The sequence below is a fragment of the Somniosus microcephalus genome, chromosome 31 (assembly GCF_052327205.1).
Source record: "Somniosus microcephalus isolate GS21.2 chromosome 31, FLI_Smic_1.0, whole genome shotgun sequence".
In the NCBI taxonomy this organism is placed as follows: domain Eukaryota; kingdom Metazoa; phylum Chordata; class Chondrichthyes; order Squaliformes; family Somniosidae; genus Somniosus; species Somniosus microcephalus.
In genome coordinates, this window is record NC_141017.1 from 10,012,411 (window position 1) to 10,024,443 (window position 12,033).

Sequence of the window (12,033 nt, forward strand, 5' to 3'; positions counted from 1 at the left end):
GAATGGAGTTAGTGATGGGGAAGAAATGGAGTTCGTGCTGGGGAAGGGATGGATTTAGTGATGGGGAAGGGATGGAGTTAGTGATGGGGAAGGGATGAGTTAGTGATGGGGAAGGGATGGATTTAGTGATGGGGAAGGGATGGAGTTTGTGATGGGGAAGGGATGAGTTAGTGATGGGGAAGGAATGGAGTTAGTGATGGGGAAGGGATGGATTTAGTGATGGGGAAGGGAAGGAGTTAGTGATGGGGAAGGGATGAGTTAGTGATGGGGAAGGGATGGAGTTAGTAATGGGGAAGGGATGGAGTTAGTGGTGGGGAAGGGATGGAGTTAGTGATGGGGAAGGGATGGAGTTAGTGATGGGGAAGGAATGGAGTTAGTGATGGGAAGAAATGGAGTTTGTGATGGGGAAGGGATGGAGTTAGTGTTGCGGAAGGGATGGAGTTAGTGATGGGGAAGGGATGGAGATAGTGATGGGGAAGGGATGGAGTTAGTGATGGGGAAGGGATGGAGTTAGTGATGGGGAAGGGATGGAGTTAGTGATGGGGAAGGGATGGAGTTAGTGATGGGGAAGGGATGGATTTACTGATGGGTAAGGGATGGAGATAGTGATGGGGAAGTGATGGAGTTAGTGATGGGAAGGAATGGCGTTAATGATGGGGAAGGGATGGAGTTAGTGATGGGACATGGATGGACTAAGTGATGGGGAAGGGATGGAGTTAGTGATGGGGAAGTGATGGATTTAGTGATGGGGAAGGGATGGAGTTAGTGATGGGGAAGGGATGGAGTTAGTGATGGGGAAGGAATGGAGTTAGTGATGGGAAGAAATGGAGTTTGTGATGGGGAAGGGATGGAGTTAGTGATGGGGAAGGGATGGATTTAGTGATGGGGAATGGATGGAGTTTGTGATGGGGAAGGGATGGAGTTAGTGATGGGGAAGGAATGGAGTTAGTGATGGGGAAGGGATGGAGTTAGTGCTGGTGAAGGGATGGAGTTAGTGATGGGGAAGGGATGGATTTAGTGATGGGGAAGGGATGGAGTAAGTGATGGGGAAGGGATGGAGTTAGTGATGGGGAAGGGATGGAGTTAGTGATGGGGAAGGGATGGAGTTAGTGATGGGGAAGGGATGGAGTTAGTGATGGGGAAGGGATGGAGTTAGTGATGGGGAAGTGATGGATTTAGTGATGGGGAAGGGATGGAGTTAGTGATGGGACATGGCTGGACTAAGTGATGGGGAAGGGATGGAGTTAGTGATGGGGAAGTGATGGATTTAGTGATGGGGAAGGGATGGAATTAGTGATTGGACTGTAATGGAGTTAATGATGGGGAATGATGGAGTTAGTGATCGGGAAGTGATGTAGTTAGTGATGGGGCAGGGATGCAGTCAGTTATGGGGAAGGGATGGAGTTAATGATGGGGAAATGATTGTGTTCGGGATGGGGAAGGGATGGATTTAATGATGTGGAAGCAATGGAGTTAGTGATGGGGAAGTGATGAATTTAGTGATGGGGAAGGGATGGATTTAGTGATGGGGAAGGGATGGAGTTAGTGATGGGGAAGGAATGGATTTAGTGATGGGGAACGGGTGGAGTTAGTGAAGGGAATGGGATGGTTTTAGAAATGGGGAAGGGATGGTGTTAGTGATGGGGAAGTGATGAAGTTAGCGATATGGATCGGATGGAGTTAGTGATGGGGAAGGGAACATAGGAATGGAGGAGGCCTTTTAACCCCTCGAGCCTTTTCCGCCATTCAATGTGATTCTGGCTGATCTCTGACCTAACTCCATGTACCTGCCTTTACCCCAATCCCTTAATATCTTTGGTTAGATTTAAAATTAACAGTTGACCCAGCATAAACTGCCATTTGTGGAAGATTGTTCCAAACATCTATTGTTAGTTACTTTTATATCATATTGTTTAGATTTCCTACATAAATCTGTAAAAGTCTTGGGCCTAGAAACTCAGTGGTTAGCGCCAGCCGCTAGCGCCTTAAGAGGCCGAGAAGCGGGGCGCGAGGCGGCTGGCGCCCGGGCGCGGCGCGATCTGCACCTCTCGCGAACTTCAGTCAAGAATTAGCGGCGGTGCAAAACAGTTGTGCCCACTCAGCTGCGCGCGCTGATCCTGACGTCATTTCATGGTGCAACGCCCTTTGTGCGCCCCGAACCGGAACTTCAGTGCCATAGCATTAATTCGATACATCTAATGGGGACTGTAATGGGTGCAAAGGTTGGCTTACTGCATTGCATTCAGAGGGCTCAGAGACGCCGTGAGAGAGTGCCAGTCATGGCCAGACGGAGAAGGGCCAACAGGCGTCGGCACAGGAGGCCTTACCCACCCAGGTCAGCTTGCTCATCCATCCTGCAGGCTTTTCCCTCATCCACACAGGGAGCAAGAACCTCATAGTTGTTGGACAAGGGCAAAGGCTGAGGCTCCTCCAGCACTGTACCTGGAGTTCCCTTACCTGCCTGAGTTGCAATCACACCCTCCTGTCCCTGACCACTAACCAGACCTGTACCACTATCTAACCTAAGGGGTGTGACTGCCTCTTGGATCAAAGTGCCCAGGTAACTCTCCCCATCCCTGATGCCCCGCAATGTCTGTACCTCAGACTCCAGCTCAAAAACTCTGAGCTGAAGTTCCTCAAGATGCAGGCACTTACTGCAAACGTGGTTGTCCGGGATCACAAAGCTCTCCACTAACTCCCACATGCTGCAGTTGCGGCACACCACCTGCACTGCAATCCCAATATGACCTTGTTTTATTTAATTAAATTTGTATTTAGGTAACTTAGTTTACAGTGTAGTTTCTTGACTACTTACTTGATCTAGATTAGGTTAAGGGTACTGAAATTAAATATCTGCCTGTAACACAAAGCACTACAAGTAGCGTAGGCAACAAGCAGCAACTCCTTCCCCCTCTTATCCAAATTTCCACTCTTTCCAAACTCCCAAATAAAGCACTCTGTTCAATCCACTCCGTTTAATCCCACTCTGTGCACCAATATAAATGTCTGTAGTAACCAGAGCCGGTGATCAGTATCTGTGCAGTATTATCAATCCACCCGATCCCAGTGTCACCATTCTGATAGTTTCCAGTATGAATAATTGGAGATCAAAGGTCTCACTGATGGTTATTAAACTTACTCTCCTTCAGCTGTGAAATGTCAGTCCTAAGTTCAGCGACTGAGCTTCTTGTCTCCTCAGACGTTCCTGTAACTGAAAGAGGAACAACACTTGAGATCGTGTGGCACTGTTTGTAGAACAAGATCAATTTTGCTTTCGAACACGAGAGATTTTCACAGGAGAAAACAGACAAAACTGTTTCCACTGGTTGGCGAGTTGGTAACTGGAGGGCATCAACTGAAGATTTGAAGGTGATCAGCAACACAATGAAGGGAGAGGTTAGGAATTGTTTTATGCAAATGGTTTTTAAGACCTGGAATGGCCAACCAGAAATAGTGGCGGAAAAAAAGAAAGAAAGACTATTATTTATACAGCGTCTTTCACGACCACCAGACGTCTCAAAGTGCTTTACAGCCAATGAAGTACTTTTGAAGTGTAGTCACTGTTGTAATCCCGGAGAGCCAGCACACATGATGGTCTGAATGACCTCCTTCCGTGCTGTAAGATTCTATTGATTTTAATTGTACAGTACATGGACACTCATTTATTATCTATTTAATTTTCTTCTCTGGGAATTCCCCCAATGTGTTCACAGCATAAAAATCTGTAGTGCTTTTATAATGGGCCGATGGGAAGTGTGAACCAATCAAATCCACTTATACTTGATTGGTTCAAAATTTGAACCAAGCAAAACACTCCAGTGTGAAATGCACTGGAGATCAATCCTCGAAGAATGAGCAGACCATCTGAAAAACTAGAGAGCCCTTTGAACTGGAGATCCTGACTGGCATTTAACACTTACTGTTACTCTTTATCTGGGAAAGTTCCATCTTGAAATCGGCCAATGACGCTTTCATTTCACTGAACACCTGTGGAACTGAAATAGAAAGACAGCTTTAGCTCCCAACCCAGAAACACACTGTGGCACAGGTTAGAATAGTTTGTACACAAATGGCAGCCAAGAGACTGTTCTGATACCAGATTGGAGTTTAATGATATCGTGAATAGACTAATGGTCCTGTCACCATCATTATTCTTGCTTGTTGTTGACTTTGATGTTCCTCGCACGAGGTGAGGATGTGTATTCCTTTGAGAGTTCTGAACACACAACACAATTGTAGGGAGGACAAGGAGAAAGCTCAGGTTTTAGGGCTGAAGTAGGTTACAGAGATAGGGAAAGGCTGGGCCATGAATGGATTGGGGGACCTGGAGCCAATGTAGTTCAGTAAGGACAGGGGTGATGAGTGAGTGAGACTTGGGATGTGGGACACGATATGGGCAGTAGAGATTTGGATGAGCTGAAGGTTATGGAGAGTGCAACATTGGAGGCCGGGCAGGAGAACAGCCGAGTCTGGAGGGGACAGAGGCATGGATGAGGGTTTCAGCAGCACATGGTGGGTGATGTTACGGAAGTGGAAGTAGGCAGTCTTCGCGATGGAAAGGATATGGGGTTGGAAGCTGAAGTCGGGGTCCAATAGAATGCTGAGGTTTGGAACATTTTGGATCAGCCTGAGACAATGGCCCCAATAATAACTCCGCGGTGTGTTTGGAGCGGGATGTGCAATGTCGGGTGGGAAATCAGGAAGGAATTTTAGCACCTCTGTCTGTGGCATTTTAGTGTAGCTACTTTATTATCATTTGCCTCCACGTTTGACATCGAATGCGGGGCACCGGGCGTGGTGCGGACCTGCCTGACATAATCTCAACTCCAGTATTTAAAGGTCCATTTCAAAGATGGAATTTGGAGGAGTTGGGAGTTTTTGCCCAGAGACAGCCATTGTACAAATGGACTCAGGACGCTCAAAGGCTGCGTCCAACTTTAATAATGCATCGCTCGATGTACTGCTGAATGCTGTCAGGAGCCGGAGAGAGATCCTCTTCGCCAGCAATGGGAAGAAGAAACCTGCTGCTGGCACAAAGGAGGCCTGGCTGGAGGTGGCCCAGGAAGTGAGCAGCAGGAGCATTGTGCCACGTTCCTGGATTCAGTGCAGGAAGCGCTATAATGACCTAACCAGGTCAGGAAGGGTGAGTACAATTCCTCATGGCACATCAATCACGGCAATCAAATGAGACCATGCAGCCCTTGATCACAACGTCTCTGGATACCTTAAATAGGATGACAGATCAATGGATGTGTAATAGGTGATCGGTTGTCTATAGAACTGCTTTGTTTTAGTGGGATTGAGGAGAGGAGCGAGGAGAGTGGCTGTTGGGTGTGATTGCTACATCGGTCCAGTGCTGGCATCTAACTGAACCTTACAGCCATAAGGGAATCCCTGGCACCCGGACAGCAATGTGAGTGGCTGGTGCTGCATTGGGGTTGCCATATTCCTCTTGCTCCTGCTCCTCTTCCTCCTCGGATCCACCTGTAGATGGTGTGCGCTCAGAGCCTTGTTCCTCCTGTGGAGCCTATCCTGCGCAATGATGTGCAGAGCGCAGCACACCACAATCATTCTGGACACCCTGGCTGGTGCGTAATGAAGGGCGCCTCCAGGTCTGTTGAGGCACCTGAAGCGCATCTTGAGCATGCCGATTGTGACACATCTGGTTGTCATATGGCTTTTGTTGTACTGCTCTTGGGCTTCATTGGTGGGTTTTCACGGGTGTCATCGGCCAAGTTTGAAGTGGGTAACCTTTGTCTCCTAGCAGCCATGCCTTAAGTCTGCTTGCAGCTCCAAAGACATCAGAGAGCTTGGACTACCGCAGGATGAAAGCACCGTGGCAGCTCCCCGGGAATCTTGCGGTTGCACAGCAGCTGCACATTGATGGATTGGAAGCCCTTGCGGTTGACGAATACTCCTGGTTGATCTGGGGTGCACGGATTGCCACGTGTGTGCAGTCGATGATGCGCTGCACCTGTGGGAAGCCAGCCAGAGGTACAAACCCGAGTGTCCGCTCATTCTGACTAGCCTCACCTCAGGTGATGTTGACACAATTGCCAGCCTTGGCAAACAGGCCATCACTCACCTCTCTTATATATTGTTGGGCCGCCGACTGGGAGATCCTGGATATGTCTCCGGTCGTGTCCTGGAAGGATCCGGAGGCAAAAAGGTTGAGGGTTGTGGTCACTTTTACAGCCACTGGTGGCCAACCAGGTCCAGAAGGGAGCAGGTCTTCTTCTTGGAGGCTGCAGATGTCTGCCACCACCTGACATGACAACCTGAGCCTCCTGAAACACTGCTGTTCGGACATGTCAAGGAAACTCAGCCTCGGCCTGTACGTCCTGTGTCGAGGGTAGCGCCCCCTGTGATCTGCCCCCTCTCTGTGCAGCACCTCCTCTGCTGCCCCCTCTCTGTGCAGCACCCCCTCTGCTGCCCCCTCTCTGTGCAGCGCCCCCTCTGCTGCCCCCTCTCTGTGCAGCGCCCCCTCTGCTGCCCCCTCTCTGTGCAGCGCCCCCTCTGCTGCCCCCTCTCTGTGCAGCGCCCCCTCTGCTGCCCCCTCTCTGTGCAGCGCCCCCTCTGCTGCCCCCTCTCTGTGCAGCGCCCCCTCTGCTGCCCCCTCTCTGTGCAGCACCTCCTTTACTGCCCCCTCTCTGTGCAGTGCCCCCTCTGCTGCCCCCTCTCTGTGCAGCGCCCCCTCTGCTGCCGCCACTCTGTGCAGCGCCCCCTCTGCTGCCCCCTCTCTGTGCAGCGCCCCCTCTACTGCCCCTCTCTGTGCAGCGCCCCCTCTACTGCCCCCTCTCTGTGCAGCACCCCATCTGCTGCCCCCTCTCTGTGCAGCATCCCCAGTGCCAGTCATGGCCAGATGGAGAAGGGCCAACAGGCGTCGGCACAGGAGGCCTTACCCACCCAGGTCAGCTTGCTCATCCATCCTGCAGGCTTTTCCCTCATCCACACAGGGAGCAAGAACCTCATAGTTGTTGGACAACGGCAAAGGCCGAGGCTCCTCCAGCACTGTACCTGGAGTTCCCTTACCTGCCTGAGTTGCAATCACACCCTCCTGTCCCTGACCACTAACCAGACCTGTACCACTATCTAACCTAAGGGGTGTGACTGCCTCTTGGATCAAAGTACCCAGGTAACTCTCCGCATCCCTGATGCCCCGCAATGTCTGTACCTCAGACTCCAGCTCAAAAACTCTGAGCTGATGTTCCTCAAGATGCAGGCACTTACTGCAAATGTGGTTGTCCGGGATCACAAAGCTCTCCACAAACTCCCACATGCTGCAGTTGCGGCACACCACCTACACTGTCATCCCAATATGACCTTGTTTTATTTAATAAATTTGTCTTTAGGTAACTTAGTTTACAGTGTAGTTTCTTGACTACTTTCTTGATCTAGATTAAGTTAAGGGTACTGAAATTAAATATCTGCCTGTAACACAAAGCACTACAAGTAGCGTAGGCAACAAGCAGCAACTCCTTCCCCCTCTTCTCCAAATTTCCACTCCTTCCAAACTCCCAAATAAAGCACTCTGTTCATTCCATTCCATTTAATCCCACTCTGTGCATCAATATAAATGTCTGTTGTAACCAGAGCCGGTGATCAGTATCTGTGCAGTATTTACAATCCACCTGATCCCAGTGTCACCATTCTGATAGTTTCCAGTATGAATAATTGGAGATCAAAGGTCTCCCTGATGGTTATTAAACTTACTCTCCTTCAGCTGTGAAATGTCAGTCCTAAGTTCAGCGACTGAGCTTCTTGTCTCCTCAGACGTTCCTGTAACTGAAAGAGGAACAACACTTGAGATCGTGTGGCACTGTTTGTAGAACAAGATCAATTTTGCTTTCGAACACGAGAGATTTTCACAGGACAAAACAGACAAAACTGCTTCCATTGTTTGGTGGGTTGCTAACCGGAGGGCATCAACTGAAGATTTGAAGATGATCAGCAACACAATGAAGGGAGAGGTTAGGAATTGTTTTATACAAACGGTTTTTAAGACCTGGAATGGCCAACCAGAAATAATGTCGGAAAAAAAGAAAGACTTTTATTTATACAGTGCCTTTCACGACCACCGGATGTCTCAAAGTGCTTTACAGCCAATGAAGTACTTTTGAAGTGTAGTCACTGTTGTAATCCCAGAGAGCCAGCACACGTGATGGGCTGAATGACCTCCTACCGTGCTGTAAGATTCTATTGATTTTAACTGTACAGTACATGGACACTCATTTATTATCTATTTAATTTTCTTCTCTGGGAATTCCACCAATGTGTTCACAACATAAAAATCTGTAGTGCTTTTATAATGGGCCCATGGGAAATGTGAACCAATCAAATCCACTTATACTTGATTGGTTCAAAATTCGAACCAAGCCAAACACTCCAGTGTGAAATGCACTGGAGATCAATCCTCGAAGAATGAGCAGACCATCTGAAAAACTAGAGAGCCCTTTGAACTGGAGATCCTGACTGGCATTTAACACTTACTGTTACTCTTTATCTGGGAAAGTTCCATCTTGAAATTGGCCAATGACGCTTTCATTTCACTGAACATCTGTGGAACTGAAATGGAAAGACAGCTTTAGCTCTCAACCCAGAAACACACCGTGGCACAGGTTAGAATAGTTTGTACACAAATGGCAGCTAAGAGGCTGTTCTGATACCAGTTTGGAGTTTAATGATACCGTGAATAGACTAATGGTCGCATCACCATCATTATTCTTGCTTGCTGTTGACTTTGATGTTTCCTCACAGGAGGTGAGGATGTGTATTCCTTTGAGAGTTCTGAACACACAACACAATTGTAGGGAGGACAAGGAGAAAGCTCAGGTTTTAGGGCTGAAGTAGGTTACAGAGATAGGGAAAGGCTGGGCCATGAATGGATTGGGGGACCTGGAGCCAATGTAGTTCAGTAAGGACAGGGGTGATGAGTGAGTGAGACTTGGGATGTGGGACACGATATGGGCAGTAGAGATTTGGATGAGCTGAAGGTTATGGAGAGTGCAACATTGGAGGCCGGGCAGGAGAACAGCCGAGTCTGGAGGGGACAGAGGCATGGATGAGGGTTTCAGCAGCACATGGTGGGTGATGTTACGGAAGTGGAAGTAGGCAGTCTTCGCGATGGAAAGGATATGGGGTTGGAAGCTGAAGTCGGGGTCCAATAGAATGCTGAGGTTTGGAACGTTTTGGATCAGCCTGAGACAATGGCCCCAATAATAACTCCGCTGTGTGTTTGGAGCGGGATGTGCAATATCGGGTGGGAAATCAGGAAGGAATTTCAGCATCTCTGTCTGTGGAATTTTAACATGGCTACCTCATTATCATTTTACTTCCGGGTTTGACATCGAATGCGCGGCACCGGGCGTGGTGCGGACCTGCCTGACATAATCTCAACTCGATTATTTAAAGGTCCATTTCAAAGATGGAATTTGGAGGAGTTGGGAGTTTTTGCCTCGAGACAGCCATTGTACAAATGGACTCAGGACGCTCAAAGGCTGCGTCCCACTTTAATAATGCATCGCTCGATGTACTGCTGAATGCTGTCAGGAGCCGGAGAGAGATCCTCTTCGCCAGCAACGGGAAGAAGAAACCTGCTGCTGGCACAAAGGAGGCCTGGCTGGAGGTGGCCCAGGAAGTGAGCAGCAGGAGCATTGTGCCACGTTCCTGGATTCAGTGCAGGAAGCGCTATAATGACCTAACCAGGTCAGGAAGGGTGAGTACAATTCCTCATGGCACATCAATCACGGCAATCAAATGAGACCATGCAGCCCTTGATCACAACGTCTCTGGATACCTTAAACAGGATGACAGATCAATGGATGTGTAATAGGTGATTGGTTGTTTTTGAACTGCTTTGTTTTAGTGGGATTGAGGAGAGGAGCGAGGAGAGTGGCTGTTGGGTGTGATTGCTACATCGGTCCAGTGCTGGCATCTAACTGAACCTTACAGCCATAAGGGAATCCCTGGCACCCGGACAGCAATGTGAGTGGCTGGTGCTGCATTGGGGTTGCCATATTCCTCTTGCTCCTGCTCCTCTTCCTCCTCGGATCCACCTGTAGATGGTGTGCGCTCAGCGCCTTGTTCCTCCTGTGGAGCCTATCCTGCGCAATGATGTGCAGAGCGCAGCACACCACGATCATTCTGGACACCCTGGCTGGTGCGTAATGAAGGGCGCCTCCAGGTCTGTTCAGGCACCTGAAGCGCATCTTGAGCATGCCGATTGTGACACATCTGGTTGTCATATGGCTTTTGTTGTACTGCTCTTGGGCTTCATTGGTGGGTTTTCACGGGTGTCATCGGCCAAGTTTGAAGTGGGTAACCTTTGTCTCCTAGCAGCCATGCCTTAAGTCTGCTTGCAGCTCCAAAGACATCAGAGAGCTTGGACTACCGCAGGATGAAAGCACCGTGGCAGCTCCCCGGGAACCTTGCGGTTGCACAGCAGCTGCACATTGATGGATTGGAAGCCCTTGCGGTTGACGAATACTCCTGGTTGATCTGGGGTGCACGGATTGCCACGTGTGTGCAGTCGATGATGCGCTGCACCTGTGGGAAGCCAGCCAGAGATACAAACCCGAGTGTCCGCTCATTCTGACTAGCCTCACCTCAGGTGATGTTGACACAATTGCCAGCCTTGGCAAACAGGCCATCACTCACCTCTCTTATATATTGTTGGGCCGCCGACTGGGAGATCCTGGATATGTCTCCGGTCGTGTCCTGGAAGGATCCGGAGGCAAAAAGGTTGAGGGTTGTGGTCACTTTTACAGCCACTGGTGGCCAACCAGGTCCAGAAGGGAGCAGGTCTTCTTCTAGGAGGCTGCAGATGTCTGCCACCACCTGACATGACAACCTGAGCCTCCTGAAACACTGCTGTTCGGACATGTCAAGGAAACTCAGCCTCGGCCTGTACGTCCTGTGTCGAGGGTAGCGCCCCCTGTGAGCTGCCCCCTCTCTGTGCAGCACCTCCTCTGCTGCCCCCTCTCTGTGCAGCACCCCCTCTGCTGCCCCCTCTCTGTGCAGCGCCCCCTCTGCTGCCCCCTCTCTGTGCAGCGCCCCCTCTGCTGCCCCCTCTCTGTGCAGCGCCCCCTCTGCTGCCCCCTCTCTGTGCAGCGCCCCCTCTGCTGCCCCCTCTCTGTGCAGCGCCCCCTCTGCTGCCCCCTCTCTGTGCAGCGCCCACTCTGCTGCCCCCTCTCTGTGCAGCACCTCCTTTACTGCCCCCTCTCTGTGCAGTGCCCCCTCTGCTGCCCCCTCTCTGTGCAGCGCCCCCTCTGCTGCCGCCTCTCTGTGCAGCGCCCCCTCTGCTGCCCCCTCTCTGTGCAGCGCCCCCTCTACTGCCCCTCTCTGTGCAGCGCCCCCTCTACTGCCCCCTCTCTGTGCAGCGCCCCATCTGCTGCCCCCTCTCTGTGCAGCATCCCCAGTGCCAGTCATGGCCAGATGGAGAAGGGCCAACAGGCGTCGGCACAGGAGGCCTTACCCACCCAGGTCAGCTTGCTCATCCATCCTGCAGGCTTTTCCCTCATCCACACAGGGAGCAAGAACCTCATAGTTGTTGGACAACGGCAAAGGCCGAGGCTCCTCCAGCACTGTACCTGGAGTTCCCTTACCTGCCTGAGTTGCAATCACACCCTCCTGTCCCTGACCACTAACCAGACCTGTACCACTATCTAACCTAAGGGGTGTGACTGCCTCTTGGATCAAAGTACCCAGGTAACTCTCCGCATCCCTGATGCCCCGCAATGTCTGTACCTCAGACTCCAGCTCAAAAACTCTGAGCTGAAGTTCCTCAAGATGCAGGCACTTCCTGCAAATGTGGTTGTCCGGGATCACAAAGCTCTCCACAAACTCCCACATGCTGCAGTTGCGGCACACCACCTACACTGTCATCCCAATATGACCTTGTTTTATTTAATAAATTTGTATTTAGGTAACTTAGTTTACAGTGTAGTTTCTTGACTACTTTCTTGATCTAGATTAAGTTAAGGGTACTGAAATTAAATATCTGCCTGTAACACAAAGCACTACAAGTAGCGTAGG

General features: G+C 50.3%; 1 protein-coding gene across 1 annotated transcript in view; it reads right to left on the reverse strand.

Annotated features, from left to right (window-relative positions):
- LOC147097571 (uncharacterized) overlaps window positions 1-12,033 on the reverse strand; it is a 43,188-nt gene that overhangs the window by 22,255 nt on the left and 8,900 nt on the right. Inside the window, exons 5-8 of the mRNA XM_085971410.1 lie at window positions 8,491-8,565; window positions 7,714-7,785; window positions 3,921-3,995; window positions 3,140-3,211 (exon numbers count right to left, since the gene is read on the reverse strand). Coding sequence (XP_085827536.1) covers window positions 3,140-3,211; window positions 3,921-3,995; window positions 7,714-7,785; window positions 8,491-8,565 — 294 coding nt within the window. The remainder of the gene's footprint in view (window positions 1-3,139; window positions 3,212-3,920; window positions 3,996-7,713; window positions 7,786-8,490; window positions 8,566-12,033) is intronic.